General features: G+C 40.7%; 1 protein-coding gene across 2 annotated transcripts in view; it reads right to left on the minus strand.

Moving 5' to 3' along the window:
* LOC148532273 (activating transcription factor 7-interacting protein 1-like) overlaps positions 1 to 17,977 on the minus strand; it is a 178,510-nt gene that overhangs the window by 102,063 nt on the left and 58,470 nt on the right. For both annotated transcript variants that reach the window (XM_088468040.1, XM_088468039.1), the window contains exon 2: positions 11,356 to 12,740. In XM_088468040.1, coding sequence (XP_088324166.1) covers positions 11,356 to 12,740 — 1,385 coding nt within the window. The remainder of the gene's footprint in view (positions 1 to 11,355; positions 12,741 to 17,977) is intronic.

Raw genomic sequence — 17,977 nt, forward strand, 5'->3', positions numbered from 1 at the left:
GAAGGCTGGCATCCGTTGTTATGATGATCCAGTCCCACACTCCGAATCTTCTGCCTGCTAACAGATTGCTGGATTGTGTCCACCAAAGAAGGGCCAGGTAACCGGGCTCAGACGGATCTGTCGATGAAGAAGCAGATGAGACCCTGACCCCTGTGCTAGCAGGTCCAGCTGAAACACGCTGGAGTGGAACCAGCCAAACTGTAGTGCCTTGAAAGCAGCTACCATCTTCCCCAAGAGACGCAGACAAAGAAGCAGGGACACCTTCTTTGTTCTGAGGACCAGCTGAACTAACAACCGGATATCCCGGACCTTGTCTATTGGAAGAAAAATCCTTTGTGATGCCGTATCCAAGATCATGCCCAGAAACAGAAGTTCCTGGGATGTACTTTGATTTCTTGAAGTTGATTATGCGATATGTCAGTAAGGCCTGATTTGATAGAAGAGATACCGATGGAGCCTTGAGTAACAGGTCATCCAAAAAAGGGATTATGTTCACTCCTGATGACCAAAGGAGAGCGATCATGATAGACATGAGTTTGGTGAAGATGCGGGAAGCCGAGGATAACCCGAACGGCAATGCCCGAAACTGATAATGATCCTCCAATATGGCGAAATGCAGAAAAGCCTGGTGTGGTTCCCAAATGTGAATATGGAGATAGGCATCCTTGATATCCAGGGATAATAGGAACTCCCCTGGTTCCAAGCTCGCTATGACTGACTGCAGAGACTCCATTTTGAAATGATAAATCTTCAGATACAGGTTCAAGGACTTGAGGTTTAAGATGGGCCTGACCGAGCCATCCGGTTTTGGCACTACAAACAGGTTTGAGTAAAACGCCAAACCTCTCTGATGTTCCGGAACCGGAACTAGTACAGATGATACTACTAGAGACTGGATAGCCTCCTTTAAAACCCTGGCCTTGCTTGCAGGTATTGGCAGACTTGTAGTGTAAAACCGAGGTGGAGGGGGGACTTCAAAGTTTATTCGGTACCCCAGGGAAATTAGTCTGCGGATCCACGGTTCTGAAGAGGTCTGGTTCCAAACTTGTTGAAAGTCTTGCAGGTGGGCTCCCACTGCAGGAGGTCCCAGGTGGGACGGAAGACAGTCATGCCACCTGCTTTTCCGCTGGTTTAGGCTGTGGTCTACGTGCAACAGTGTGTTGATGACCTCTACCTCTGACACCTCTATGTTGCATGGGAGCACCTCTGGCTCTACCACGAAAGGAATGTGGCGCACGAAAGGAATTAAACGAAGGTCCATTGTAAGATCTATCCTGTTGTTTCCAGGCCACTGAGAGCTGCTGTTGAAGTTGCTGTGAAAACGGAAAAACAGCTAAGCTCTTTGGTTGTTCATGAAATAATTCACACGTCTGGGATGCAGTAATTAAATCCTCAGGTAAATTCAGAACTTTCCTGACCGCCAAAATTAGAGATTCCACCCCGGGAAAAGTGTACTCTAACTCCTGAGGGGAAGCATTCTGTAACGCTTCCTCCAACTCCCCTTCTTCTGTTTCCTCTGTAGCAAGGAACTCTTCGTCCGGCTCTTCTGACTGGAGAACAGTCGCCAGAGTACGCTTTTGTGTCAGTCTTTGGTAGGAGGTGGAGGGTGCAGGCACCACTGTACCCGTAACCTGTACCAGGGTGTCTAGAGACTTGGTTAAACCAGCCACCCAGGGAGGTTGAGACTTCCATGCCTCAGCTAACTCTGACGTTAAATCCGTCATTACTCCTACCATGTAAGCAGCCAATGGAGGAGCAGGTGAGTCAATAGTAGCCATAGGCGGATCTATTGCTATACAAGCATCACATAACGTGGACCCAGTGGCATGCGGCTTGGTTAGTTTGTTGTTACACTTAGAACAGACAAACATCTTTTGAGCCGCTTTTATTCTGTTTGACATGGATACACACAGTCACCCAGACACAGAGGGACAGAAGTGAAATTATATATAAAACAGAATGCTGGTTTGGGACACAGAGGAAGAGGCACTCCCCTCTCTTTCCCACAGATTAGATTCCCTGCACTTGCACCCCAGTATTACTCACAACCTCTTTCCAGGGAATCAGCTTTCTGTATATGCTGCACACTACCTGTAGTGGAGAGATGCAGGTAAATAACAGGTTAAACACGGCAGCCACGCTGTACTCACAGCCGCTGCCGCATTAATTTAGACAGGGAGCCCGCTTTATTGAGACAGGGAGCCTGCGCTGTTAGGCTCCGCCCCCTTTCTTCATGCCCTAAGGGCTGGAAAATGGCTGCCCCCGCTGCTGAATCATCTCGCCCCAGTGCAAGCCCCACTGAGTAGGAGCCGCTAGCCGCGCTCATCAGCGGGGAGAGGAGAGAAGTGTAATTAATGAGCAGCGCTTATAGCGCTCTCTGAAGCCAGCGCTGACCGCGGGACAGGAGACGGGGGATGTGCATGTGATTTATACTCACTGCGCTCCATCTCTGGACGGCTCCTCTGAACAGCACTCACATGAAGGCAGTCTGTGCTGTGTGTGGCATTAAGGAGCTGTCAGATGCTTTTGGTTAAGCACTGCACACTCCTTCCTGTAAACCCAGGAGGTTAACAGGGTGCCAGTAACCCGGACCCCACCTTTAGAGAGGTGGCGAAGGGTACTTAAAAATAAATGTAAAAGATGTATTAAAATAAAAAAAATAAAGAAAAATAAAATAAATCTGAAATAAAAGAAATAAATTAATGTGTCTTGCTGGAGCACAGCAGGTTGTGACCAGCTCCAAGAGCACATTTTCTAAACTGAGGGCTGGTGGGGCATAGAGGGGGAGGAGCTTCACACTTCTAAATTATTTAAAGTGCCAGCTCCAGTTAGCCACGCCTCTATACCCCAGAGTAAGCACCTCCAGTGTCCCCTAGTGGATGAAAGAGAAACCCAGTTTTGCGCGGGTTCCCCCACCTTCTGGGAGCAATTTGTATCCAGCTTCTGTGCCTGCTTGCTGAGGAGACGTTTCCGGCAGTTCTCCTCCCCGATTGCCTGTCACACGGCTCCGAGCCTACCACACCACCTGGACTGATGCCTGGAATGCAGCAGCTACCTGGCAGACTAGCACCACTGCTGGCCCTGCAGCTCCTGGATACCAATCCTGTAATCCCCACCTACATGTCCCCAGATGAGCTGCCATTTCTCATCGGCGGCACCCACCGCAATCCTTAGACCCGTGGCTTTGCCCTAGCGTCGGGGTTGTCTGGACTGCAGCGCTCCTTCACCTTTCAGCTGCTCTGTGCGCTGGCATTGGAATTACCTGGGACTGGTTGCAGCATACAGGTACTAATTTATTGGCGCTACTGCTTTGGTTAAGCTGCACCTCCACCAGCAGCATATCCCCACAGCACAGCGGGGGCGTGCTCCACTGTTCTGCGTGGCGGCTGTGTAGGGGTTGCAAATACCGGCTACTATGGTATGTGACCTCCTTCCTCTCTACTCTCTGCAGCTTCAGCAGACTGTTGGAGCAACTTTCTCTTCCCTCTCCAGTTGCAAACCTGAGGTGGCACATTCCTCACTCACACACAGGAAGACACTGTTCCTGCTCCTCTACCTTCAGATACCTATGAGAGGATATCTATAACATGGTTGCCATGTTTTAATTGCTTACATGCTGAGAGGAACCTGACATGTGATACCTCCTCTACACTGCAACTATTTTCATTCAACCTGTCTTATTAATGGGATTTTGCTGATGGGTCATCTCATGGGGAGAAATCAGTTATGTCGGCTAAATCCTCTCTGAACGCTGCTTTTCATTCATTGCCTCCTCCTCAGCTCCCTCACTGCCCGGCTCTAAATCGCCGCCCATGACTTCAAGACTTTCTGATGGCTATTCTTCTCCTGATCCTTGTTCTTCACCTCTCTTAGGCAACGCAGGCTTGGGGATCTGATATGTCTGAACACCTGCAATCCCTTCTGACTAGACAAAATATCCAACAGAGTTTGCAATTATTGGAGGAGGATTCTGAAAAAAGTTCAGAACCATAATGCCTCTGTTCATTCAAACCTCATGTAGGTGGCTGATAGGGTGTGTTACAGTGTGTATATAAAAATCAACATATAGTTTAATAATCACAAAATATAGAATATTAATTCCTTATACAGCTAAAACCAAAATATATAAATTAAATGTGATAATTTTCCCAGAGCTTAGAGGTAACACAGAAACTAGCTCACAATACAAGCTAATTAGCAGTTGTTTACATATAGCCACAGTTCACAGATAGCTAGCCTCACACAGGAAAGCTTAGAACAATAGCCCAAGTTTAAAGTGAACAGTAATTCCAGTGGACCAATAGGATTTTCCCTTTCTGACCACACCTCACAGGTAAGGGGGAGGAGTATGGCATTCACACTGTGGACACATGCTTGCAAGGACACAGCAGACACACACTTGCAGAGAGATACGAAGGACAGCAGACTTCTCCCCAGAAGACTGCCAAGATGGAACTAAATACACCTGGAATATGGCTAAACTGTAAACTGTACAGTGGTTAGCCTATATGATATCTATAATTAGTTTGATTTAACCTGTTCTTAGCTTATATAGATTGTATGTAATAAGTTTGTAGTTTGGTAAGGGAATTCATAAGTCTGTGTTAGCATACAGTGGATGATATGGTGTAGTCTGTCTATTCACATGTGTTTAATGGAGACTGTAGCTCATTCGTACGATCCACCATGTGCTTTAACAATAGCACTGTCTGAGAGAGATAGGTTTAGTGTGGGTTGTATTCTCGTGGTCTGACTGTAACATTGTGTAGTCAAGATTAAGATGGAAATTGGGTAAAATATTGCAATCTGTAGATATATAATTGTTTGATATCAGCTGGTGATGAAGGAACCCATAACTCGGTAGTGGTCAATTACATTGTAATAAGTTTATAAGTAATGTACACTGTTTAGTAGTTTATACTTTCTGAAACATTATATAATGGAATCTGGTTGAAATATTGTAGTATGGAATGTGAATATTTCAGGTTGAATTCAGCTAGTGGTTATGGTCCCATGGGAGTTGCGGATTGCTAGCCATATTGTGATAGCATTGTTAAGTTATGTACTATCATAGTTTGGGGATTTTATAGTTCAAATAGATTTGGTATAAGTAATAATTACTGTGTGAAAGGTAGTCTGCAGTTTGTTAAAGATGGTTACCTCCATGTGGTGTGAACAAAGGAAATTCCATGTGCTCCACGTTACCCCATTGAATCATGTGCTTGATTCAATGGAAGTTGTGAATTACTAGTCTTGTGATCATAGTTATAACTCCACCCAGTTTTGGAATTGTATAGTTCAGATAGGTTTATTGTAGTTATTATAATTATGATCATGAATGGATATATGATTTACAGAAGTTACAACATTACATGAGTTTTGTGACATTCAAAATGGAGTTTGTGTTCAGAGACCATGCGGTTTGAACAATAGGACATGTGCCCCAACAACCCCCCCCACACACAATCTCACACAGCAGCCATTTTCTCTCTCTCTCTCTCTCTCTCTATTTTGTCTAGTATTGTTAAGTTTAAACACTGTTTTATGAAGATTGATTTGATCAATATAAAAACATTTTACTTATAACATTTTGTGTGCATTGTTATCTTTATGAAAGGAAATTATCCAAATGATTTAAAAGGTATATAATTCTGGTTAAACACGTTGCGAGTTTATATATTTATGTTACGTATAACCTGATGTTAGCTATATGAAAAATAGAATATTTGCTTCAGATATATTGGGATTAAACAAGCTGGCAATGGCCTGTGTGTACAACAAGAAAGAAGGAAAAACACCCCTCATCAGGGTGGCATCATTAGGATACTAAATTAAATTATTTCCAGGTCTTCCTTTCCCGACAGTCACATCAGATGACCAGATGAAATGAAAACTGGATGATATTGACAACAGAGGTTGCAGGAAAAGTCTCAGAGTACGGGGTATCCCAGAAAATGTCCCGCCACAAGGCATTGAGGACACACTCACTGAAAGCTGACCCAGACTCTCTCAGGCAATTTGAGCCTTGTCGTCAGAGAGACCTTCTGATATTATTTGATGTCTACACTACTTTACTGTTAAGGAGGTCATTCTAAAAAAGGCCCATCAAGCAATGCTATCGATTTCAATGGACAGTCGATCCAAATCTACCAAGACCTCTTATGGAATACACTACAGCGAAGGCGTATGCTTTATTCTCTTATAGGTGAACTTAGGAAACAGGACATTAAATTTTGGTGGGAGTTTCCTCTCAGTTATCAAGTTACAATCAAGTGGAAGCTTCATACACTTTGGGATTTTGAGGACAGTTCTGTGTCTCCCTTGAAATGTCTTCTATATCTGTCCCTAACTGGTTACTCACATTGGAAGCTCCAGCCCCACCACTGCCTCGCAGAGCAACATGGGTATAAGCCAGAAATTCCAGGCGCAGACCCCATTGGGACTTCAAGGCCCACAATAATGCGATCACCTGAAGTGGGTCTTTCCTGTTTGTATCCTTCCTAAGGACTCTTGCCCTTCTCTTCACATTGGTCTTTTTATCATGAGATAGCCTGTCCTTTAGCTTTTGTTTGTACTATATTTGTTTAGTATTCCTCTAGGTGACATGTTCATTAGTACCCTTGTATTTCCCAGTTTTATTGATTTCTTTCATCAGATTTATGCAACTATGTTTGTGTTCTCTTTATGTCTATTTTTTCTCTGCTTTGTTCTTTCTTTCTTCTGTTTTCCCTCCTTCCTGTCCCTCTGCCTTTCCCTTTGTCTCCTAATGCAGGTGTTTACTGCAGATGCCCAGATATGTGTTGACTATGCTGAACACCTACCCGACTGCTGATAAGCATTTATTTGAATATTATCCATGACTAAGCTATCAATATTCTCTAATAATGTCAAGGGCCTAAATGTGCCGGAAATGCTTATTGGTGATGGACGGGGTGTTAGTCAAGGCCACAATTGCCAATCAAAGATTCTTCTTTGTTAAACTGTATATGCCTAACCAAGGTCAAGCCAACTTGTTACGAAAATCTCTAGAGTAGATTGATGACCAGCTTGAAGGAACCATGGTAGTTGGGGGGGGGGGGGGGATTTTAATTGGGCCTTCTCTAGATGCTTCCTCTGGTGTCCCAAGATCTTCCCTTAAAGAGGCAAGGAAGTACAAAGTGACTTTACATGATTTTCAGTTAGTGAATACCTGGCGGTTCCTAAATCCAGCAGAGGACTATACCTTTTATTCGACCCTCCCAAAATGATTCCTACTCCCACACTGACTACTTTTGATACCTATTTTCACTTGGACCATTTGGTTGATGCAGCTATCAAGCAAATTACAGGTTCAGATCATACCGCTATCTCTCTAACTCTTCATTTGAGTCACCTATCACCTTGCTACTATACACTGGAAGTTTAATAAGCAGTTTCTTCAGGATAGATACTGCAAGGCTGAGTTTGAGGAGTCTTTAGGTGACTATATCTCTCACAATGACACTGGTGAGATGTCCCCCATCATGATATGGGAGGTTCATAAATGTGTAATTCCTGGTAAATGCATCCAGCTTGGTACGCTCCTTAAGAGGCAGAAACTCAAATGTTGAGATGCTGTTGGCTAAAACAAGGGCACTCAAACTTATCCACAAACAAACCCTTACTCACTACACTCTTGTAGAACTTCAGAGAGCTAGAACCAATTTAAATACTCTCCTGAAAGTTGTCATAAGTATTTTCAGTGGGGCAATAAAGATGCTAGCAGGTCTTTAACATATATATATATATATATATATATATATATATATATATATATATACAAATATACAGCAAATTAAGGACTTTAAGGGTATTGTTTGCTTTACAGATAGAAGATATCTGTCTCCGCTGTACAATCTGGCCTTGACCCACTCAGACTCAGACTTAGAAGAATGTGACCTGGAGATTGGAAGGTTTTTAGAGGTTCCTCGAGGCAGTGACACAAGCCTTGGATTTTCCTTTCACAGAGTTAAGTAGAACTCTGAAGCCCTGAAGGCGTCCTGTAAAAGCCCTGGACCTGACTGTTTCATGGTTTCAGGAGAGGATTCTTCCTGTTACCGTGAAACAGTCAGGTCCAGAGCTTTTACAGGACGCCTTCAGGGCTTCAGAGTTCTACTTAAATCTGTTGCTGCGCGGTGTCAGCAAGGAACCCCTTCTCAGACCAATCACTTGAAGCTATTACGGTCATACCACAGGAGGGTAAAGACCCGTCCATGTGTACGAGGTATTGACCTATATTCTTGCTTAATGTGGATGTAAAATTATACGCAAAGCTCATAGCCAATTGTCTCCAGCCTCTTCTCCTGGATATCATTCACTTGGATCAGGCTAAAGATAACAATACCATGCTGTATACTCTTCGTATGTAATGACTTATATAATTTTAAAATTAATTATGCCAAGTCTACTGCCAGGAATGAAGAGACCGTTGCATCTCTCTGTATAGCTTTCCTTTTAAATGGTATTCTTCATATATTAAATATTTAGATATTCTTTTGCCCCAATGTCTTGGCCACTTATACTCACTAAATCATGCAGCCATGTGGTGTACGCTCCGTAAGGAGTTCGATCAGTGGGCACTACAATGCTTTGTCATGGATGGGACGTATGAATATTATTAAAATGAATGTTCCTCTTCTCCATGTTGTATTTGTTGCAGGCGACTCCAGGAGTCTTCCTAATCATTTGTTGTAGTAGGTTCACAACCTGACCCATAACTTACTTTGGGTGGGTAGGAAACCTACATTTAAGCATACAGTGCTTTTCCGCTGGAAATTCCAGGTGGCAGACAGTTGCCTATGATCTTAATCTATTATCAGGCTATTATATTGAATCGGGTCTTGGCTTGGACTAGAAGCCCAGAGACAAAACAATGGATGGGATTGGAGACCTTATCTTCATATGCTTAAATATGCTTCCTTGGTGCTCCAAAACTGTATGTACAGCTGTGTTTACATATATCTAGCCTCCTTGTTTGTTAAAAAGCCCTTCTAGTAGTGCCATGCCGTGACATGACTTGGTAGTGCTGAGTGTCTTTTCGTGCAACTTTTTATCTTCAAATGCATCTTATTCGCACAGCACAATAGAATGAACAAGCAGCTTCTGCTGATTAGAATGATATGCAGCATGTCTATGTTCTGTGTGCAACTGCGTGTGCATCTGCATTCGAAATGCTACGTTACAATGTCACAGCTGCTGACACTAACATAATATTTCGCATGCAGATCCAGCTGAACAGAGTGACTTGGTTCAGCTGGATCGATTTCAAGAACTCCACCACAAACAAGGCTCTGGTTCCCCGATTTTAGGCATCTCATACATTATTCCTACAGTGTTCATAGTGTTCTGGGTTCAATCAGCAGATCCATGGATTTTTTTTCATATGTTATGTCCCAGCTTGGTACCCCTCTGTCCATCTTTACCCTCCCCTCTTCTTTCTCTCTTTTTCCTACTCTTACTCTTTGAATTTCTCTTACTTAGATGTTCAATATACATATGTTTTATAGCTGATCAAGCCTGGTTATATTGCCCTAATGTTTTTTTATTTCTTTATTTTCAGAGAAACAAAACCAAAACAAAACAAATGTTTCTATCTGCATATTTGGCTTTGCTTAATTGTTCTACAATCTTGTAACACCCCCTTTCCGACCCGGGATTTTAAAAACAGGTCAGTCCCAGATGAGACCCGGTTCAGACACCGTTTACACTGCACCTTCGACCTAGGTTTATCCCGTTCACACTGCACCCGGGTCTGCCGTGCTAAACTTGTGAGGTCATAAAAAGTGGGTGGTGACTGCTCTACAGCCATCAAGCAGCTCATTTTACGCATAACCCGGTTTGGTTAACCCGGGTCGCTACAGTGTCCAACCCTGCTCGCTACCTGGGTTTGATTAATTTGGGTTATTTTATTTTCAAGAACCCTTTCACACGAGCCGCGACAATAACCCGGGTTATGTTGATTGTGGGAAAGGGTATAAGTTTTACATGTGTATGTGATCGACTAGAGAGGAAGAAAAAAAACTTGCGCCAAAATTAGAAAAATTAGGTATTGTGTACTACAGGGGTTTTACAGGTGGCCCATGGAGCTGTTCCCCATGGCCCACCGATGGTGTGCAGGCACACCCTAATGTCACCCCCCTCCAGGTCCGTTTCAGTTAATGTAGTGCGGACCACAGTGAGTGCAGTCCACACTACACAGTAACAATCACATCACTGCCGACGGCGGTGTGTTTGTTTTGGCAGCCAATGAGAGTCAGACAGAATCTCATTGGCTGCTACACCCATGGCTGGAGCTCACTCATGAGCTCCACTTCCGGCTCCCGCAGTGGGTGAAGGGAGAGACATCACAATGTCTCTCCCATAGTGCAGAGCTGGCTGGGAGGACAGGAGTGTACGGCTGCGGATGCAGGTATTCAGGTAAGTGTTGGGGTTTTTTTGTGTGTGTGTATTTGTCCTATATATGTAAGGGGCACTGGCACAGCATAGGTGGGACTACTGAGGGCACTGCATAGGGGGGCAACTGCTACTGGGGGCACTATATAAAGGGCACTGCATAGGGGGACCACTACTGGGGGCATTATATAAGGTGCACTACTGGGGGCACTACATAGGGGGGACTACTACTGGGGGGCACTATATAAAGGGCACTGCATAGGGGAGACCACTACTGGGGCACTGCAGAGGGGGGCAGTTATGGGACATAATTGTGTGAGGAGGGGGCAGAGTCTAAATACCGCAGTATAGCTTAGTGGTCCTCAGGCTTCGTTGAATATTTTTATGTGGCCCACACTTAAAGGTTGAAGACCCCTGGTGTACTACAATCTTAGAATGACTGCCCAAGCCCAAACAATATAAATAAAATGCATTTTTCAAGACCAGAATGCCAAAGGTTTTTTTTGTTTTCCTTTTAACTGCAATTACTTAAATAAAATATTACTTTATCTTAAGCTCACCTTATTTGCAATTGTATACAACTTACTGCAATGTGGTTATTTACATCTATGATACTTCTAGCAAACGTGCAGCATAGAAACGAGCAAAAACAGTTTTCTATAATTGCAACTCTCATTCTGGTTTATCATATATTTGCAAACGTGTAACTAAACTTCTGCATTTTATTTACAGATAGAATGCCAGCTTCTTACTGGCTTATGCAGTGTGCTTGGGGGAATGATGTGCGTTTATCCCATCTAGAGAACCCCTCCCTTTGCAAGCTGAGATCGGTGCTTCAAACTGAATTAAGCAACTACCATTCTATGTACCTTTCTCATTATTTCCAAGGGAAACATAATAATACACCCACTCTAAATATAAATCCATTCCACTATAGAAATGTACCTTGTTCCTTTGAAGTGTTTTCTTTCATTGTTGTATCACCGCACAGTTCTTCCTCATCAGAGAGAACTAAAAATGCTTCGCTTGGTAGAGTCTCGCTGACATCATTCTTGCTTGGAGAAGTTACATTGTTTTCCGTTTTCTCTTCCTCTAGATCAGCAACACTTTCAGAGAACAAATCAGGTTTTGAAGAATACTCAAGCTCATCCTCCACTGGCGCCAACTTTTCAAGAATAGGTATAATTTCATCAGTTTCCATTGTATCCAGACTTTCTAACCCAATAATTGCCTGAAGATCTGAAACATGGCTGTCAGTAGGAGCTTCTCCGGGAGAAGAATTTTGCTCCTCGGTTTTCAAATTTTTGTCAACCTCCATACTACTTGATATGGCTTCTTCCCCATCATCCTGTTGTGGTGACAGAGTCTCTGAGGTTTCCCTTTTTTCCTCAGCTTCTGACACAGCTTCTGACACAGCCAAATCTGGTAAAACATTTGGTTCATGTGGTTCATTCACCAACTCTAGGATTTCCTGCGGTACATTAATTTCTTCAGCATCCTCAACATTTTGCATTTCATTGTCAGGTAACTTTTTGTCATCTGCTTCATTTTGATTATGTTCTTCATTCAAAATCTCATCCTTTTCTGCATTATTATCAGAATCTACAAGTTCTGCATCAAAAGGCTCTTTCAAAATATGCTCTTCTATTTCATTTTCTGCTTTAGCAATAGGATTCCCTGAAAATGTGTCCATGTCTTCATGTTCCAACTCTCTCTCAATGGTAGCTTCCACAGGATTTTCATCTTCCATCTTTTGTATAACCTCTAGAACATCGTGACTTTTGTCTTCCTCCAGAATGTTGGATAGAGTCTGTTGGTCAGGAAATTCAGTATTACACAGTGCTAACGACAGTGCTTCTTGCTCTATTCTATCAACGGCAGTCGTCTTTTCATCAAGTTGTTGTTCACTGTCCATTGAGCAGACCTGGATAGCAGTCCCACCAGTCATAATTTTGCTTGTATCTTCTTGACACGAAATAGTGTCTGGAAGTTCAGAATCAAGTTGTAACGTCAAATCATTGGTTTGGTCATCATTTATTAAACCGTCCTTTATATCAGACAGTTTCACAGCAGAATCATGAGAGTCACTGTTGATATCTATGCCATTTAGATCCTGTTTCTCCTCCATAGGGTCGGTATCATTGTGCACAAAATTCATATCTGCATCACCATTTTCATGGTTTCCATTAACCAACTTTATTTCTGTAGGGTTCATCAGATCCTCTTTAGCCTTATGCACAGCTTCTAACTGTTGACGGTCACTTGCTTTCATTGTTTTGCGTGCTTTAAATATTTTTTTTTTAGGTTCTTCTGCAGTGTCCATCATAAACCTTAAAATAAAATAATTATGCAATTAATAAAACAAGCTAAAAGAGGCAAGAGGGAAACAAAAAGACACCAACTCCTCAAAACCTGTACGGAAAACATAGCCCATACAGGGATTAAAAATAGATTTAATTTAAAATGAAAATAAAATGATAGAGGTTTGCCAGTTGATAGGAAGCTCAAATTAAATCTAAAACAAAAAAAAAACAAAAAACTAATGGCTAAGGGCCTGATTTAAAAATGGATGCAAATGCTGTCGCGATTGCGTCTTTGCAAATCCAACGTGTGCGTACAAGGATGAACTATTGGACACCCATCACACTTCTGAGTAACCTTATGGTCGCTCAGAATTGCCAACGGAACTAAGACGCCGGAGCCTTAACAACTGCGTACAGGATCACAGGCACAGACTTTGCGAAAAACATCGGCACTGCGTCCATCTCTGAATCAGGCCTCAAATCCCAAACCTTGAAGTTATGAAGTTAAACATGGGAACAAAATAGAAAAGGGAAAAAGTGCATCAATGCATGGAATAATCTACCTTACAACTGTAAGTTAGAAGGATATTTAATAAGGGTTATAGATGTTTCACTTGTAATATTCAAAGTAATTTACAGTAGAGGGGACTTCTCTGATAATATTCAAGTTTCCCCAATAAACAATGAATACACAATCCAATTAGACAAATATTCACAGAAGTTTCTAATTATATTTGCATCATACACACATTATATAATACAAGTCTGAACAAGAAGTATCTTATTTAAAGTGAAACTATCACTTTAAATATGACGGAAACCCCAAAACAAATGCCTCTAAAAAAAAACAACAAAATAACAAACATTCTAATGCTTGAGGTGCTATTTGTGCACAGTATAATTAATTAATATAATTAATTTTCGCCGATAATCCCCATTTTCTGTGTCGTGCGAATAAATAGGATAATTCACCAGAAAACACATAAGATCTGCAACAAGCACTTTTCGGGGATAACACCTGATGTGTCCCGAAAAAAAAATCCTGATAAGTGCCGGCGTCAGGCCGGATTTCGGGGCTAATTGGATAGTCCCAGGGGGATCAGTTAGCTCCCGAACAATTTTTGATGCTAATTGGATGCAGTCCTAAAAGGTGAGATTCAGGAGCTTCCATTTCCTCTTTAACACATTTGTAACTATACTCTTGCAAAAAGGGGGAAGCTAGTACGCAGGTCTGCAATAGGTTGAACAATGTCTGTTCATATCGCCTGCTGAGTGTCAGCTGTGAATGCTTTTCCAGCATCAATGATGGGTAAAGGAAGAGTCTGAAATAAAATAAATTAAGAAACCTTTAAACAGAGTATAAGATATATATTTTATATATGAATATATTTCCCCAAGTTGAAAATTATAAATTTTAATAGTTTGTAAAAATGAAAACATAATTTAGATCTAAATTTAACATAATTAAGGAGAGCTATTGGCTTTATGCAGATCAGACTACAAGCCCATTTAAAGACTTTGCTGACCACCTTTAAAGGCCCAATTTGATTAAGTGCCCAGTAATATGCACTAAAATAGACAAACATTATATCAGAGCAAGACATCTTAACTCTCATTGTGTAATACCAATTTCTACATATACATTTCTTAACAAAGATACCTTTCCAGTTTGGACAAAATGGAATAGTAATGAGAGTTGTCATGACTTATCCAGTTACCAAAATCAGATGTAGATATTAAATGTATTATTTTACAGAACATGGCTATCTAGTTTCTGTTTAATGCTTTCAGGAGTAAAATATACTAATGGGCAATTCAACATTAAGGTGAACAAAGTTGCAACATACATTTTTTTTTATTGAATATAGAAGTGTTATATATTTTTGGAAATGCAATTTATTCTAGCTTCCTAAACTTGTCTCCTTTTTTCTTGAATAGTAGAATTTTATAAGCATTTTAATAATGTCATGGACTTGGACTGTTTCAATGAAATAAACATCATGATTATTCAAACATTCATATTTCCCTCACAAAATGCATACCCATGATGCTTTGCTATTTGAAATATGGCTACCAATGTAAAGAAGGCTAGGATGTTATATTAAGACTTCTGGAGTTGATATAGGTATGTATACTATCTTTTATTACTACCCTTGTTACCAACTGTTAGTCCGCGACCATGTTAATATTTTTTTACATTTTTCTAAGCATTAATATGATTAGAAGTTGGAACTCATAATTTCCTTACTACTTAGAAGGGCCAATAATCATATTTGAAACAACTCAAAAGTTAGCACATTCAGTAAAATTGATGGTCGTGGACTAACACATGGTCGCGGACTAACACAAGTATTATTACACAACTTTATTAATTTTATGGTAGGTTTTATGAAATCAACATAACCTATAATAAGATTTCACATGTTTATGAAGATTTAAGGATTGTAATGTATAACAATTGTAAGATAAGGCATTAATTTCTTTTATATTACAACATGGGAAAAACCTCAGCCAAGAAGAGTCGTGCCTATTGTGCCAAGATAGAAAAAAAAGAAAAGGCTGCTGTCAGAGAAAAGGACAGACTTAGGCAGGCTGCAGCACAGGCAGGTCAGTCACCAGCAGCCAGAAAAAGAGACCAAGAGAAATGTTGACGTTCAATGAAACGCCTCCGAACTTCAAGGAAAGCAGCAGAGAACAATGTAGTTCCTGAGACTCCCAAAAGTTCTCCAGTATTTAGTAGTGCACAATCACTGGGGAAAGCTATTGCTCAAGTAAAATGATCTCTGATAACAAGTGCTAGGAAGGGTCCTGCAATTATTAAGCGCTTGGCAGAAAGGTTTAATATTCATGCCTCACTTGAGCAAAAAATGTGAAAGGTCTGATCTTTCTCTTGATTTTGAAATAATGGAGGCAGTAAATAATTTCTACATGCAAGATGATATTAGCCACGGTTGACCTGGAAACAAAGAATACAAGACTATGGAAACAACAAATGGAAAAGAGAAAATACAGAGTTGATATCTTCTGATGACTGTCATGGAGTGTTATGAACTTTTTAAGAAGGAACATCCAAAGTTCTGTCTTCCAGTATCTCAGACTGCAGCTAACTTGTAGCTACCATGCAAACAAGGAACTCCTGCAAAAAGCTTTGTTGCAATTTTTTCTGAACGTACCACAAAAGATAAAAGATTACTTCATGTGCCAGGAAGGTGATGAAATGGATTTTGTCAGACAGACCGACATTTTATCTGGCAGGCTGTCAACCTGCAGATATCACAGGCATACACTCTGAGATATCTCATAGTGTATTGGCCACAATATGTGCGCTCCACCCTCAGGGAGGAGACATTTCCCTGTTCCTTCCATGGGAAAGAACAGGGGAAATGTCTGTCAATCGGCCGTAACTGGGCATACACTGCCCGATGCGGCCGACACTTAACATACAAAATATTGCATCGGGCGGGCATACTGGACAATCCGGAATGCCTGACCGATTGATATTTTACCCTTGGTCGCCCGCACACACAGTGCAATTATCGGGGGTATCCGTTGATATCGGGCAGATCGCCCCGATAGCTGTATGGTGTATGCCCAGCATTAGTCAGTGAGTACTTTCTTTGTTAGTCCTGATCATACATTTTGTAAAAAATATATAAATTTAACATATGTAAAAGCTACATGTTACTATCGATAAAACGTTTAGGGTACCATAGAATAGGCCTAATGGTAATTTTGAATGTAATGCACCTCCATTTGTTTTATTTTTTTAAACTTTGTTACATGATCCATTAAAATGTTTCTGTGGTCCAGAAATGGGCCCATCAGGCACTATAAGGCCTACTTAAGAAAACACAGTTCTAAGGAATATATTATTAAGTCACTTTACGTTGAATTAAAAAAGAAAAGCGGTTTCAAACTTTCAATATACTTTTGAAATTGATTTTTATTCCTTAATCCGCGACCACTTTCCTTGTTAGTCCACAACCATAGTTTTTTATTTTTGACAAATAAATAAATTAAATTTAAATTATAGAAAAAACACATGTGGACATGAACTCTAACATGTACTGTGTATCATAGAATTGAAATTGCTTCAATGGTAATGCTTAGTTCACAGACTTTTGATAAAGTTGTGTCACTGTAAATGACGTCTTTTGTGTGTTAGTCCACAACCGAAACTTTAATGGTCCGGAACATACACTATATTAATTTGGAACCAATGCATTATGTTTCATCCCACACTACATCTTTTGCAGTACCAACTCATACCACTTTCAGTTTTGTCCCTGACAATTTAAGACTAGATTATTAAGATCATAGTTCAAAATAGGTCTTCAGAATGTTAGTCTGCGACCATGGAATTGTCCTAATGTAAGGTTTCTCCTGTACCAAATTTTATATATTTATATATAGTTATGTACCTGGAATATACTGTATGTCTATGCTCTGCAACATATATTGGTATTTTGATGTTTTGTTCCATTGTATTTTAATTTATTTATTTTGGTTTATATTTTATGTGTGTTTGATTTTTGAAAATCAATAAAAGTTACTCAATTAAAAAAAATATATATACAGTACTGCAAATTGCGAGCAAATGTTTTTCACATATACCTTCTCCGATAAGGCACACCAGGCCGAGTCCTAAATACAGTTGTAGTTCAGTCTGTTGAAGAATCAACCAGTACACCACCAGCTGCTAAGTCTCTTTGCAAGTCCTTTTTTTCTGGACAATTAACTTTTCTAATCAACAGTTTGTCAGATCAGAGCGTTTTACATTTCCAATCTACTTCTACCATTCTGTTATGATGATAGTGTACCGTTTTTGCTGTGAAGTTTAAGCAGCCTTGTAACATTAGAATTACTCACTCAAGAAAGACACTGCAAAATACAACCAACAGTCACTGAAGTGTGCTTTTTAAGAGCTACAATTCTAGCGCATTCCACATGTATAATATTTATACTGAATAAAAAGTGAACAATTATTTAACGTGAAATCAAGAAAACAGAATTAGGTTAACGTGACAAAATATTGCTCTTAACTGACTAACTGACTAGACTGCTGGTGGCCAGAACCAGTTTAAACCGGTTGTTTCGGCTAAAGTACAAAGTGAGCCCATACCACCTCCAGAATATAAACACACCATACAAAAACTTACTTCAGTCCAATTAATGTGCCTACCACTGTAATTTCCATATAGTAGAATCAAAGTAATGGTTAATTATTGTATTAAAAAATTTGTAAAATTGCCCCTGGCAATACA

Source organism: Taudactylus pleione, unplaced genomic scaffold, assembly GCF_031769625.1.
Source record: "Taudactylus pleione unplaced genomic scaffold, aTauple2 ptg000080l, whole genome shotgun sequence".
NCBI lineage: Eukaryota > Metazoa > Chordata > Amphibia > Anura > Myobatrachidae > Taudactylus > Taudactylus pleione.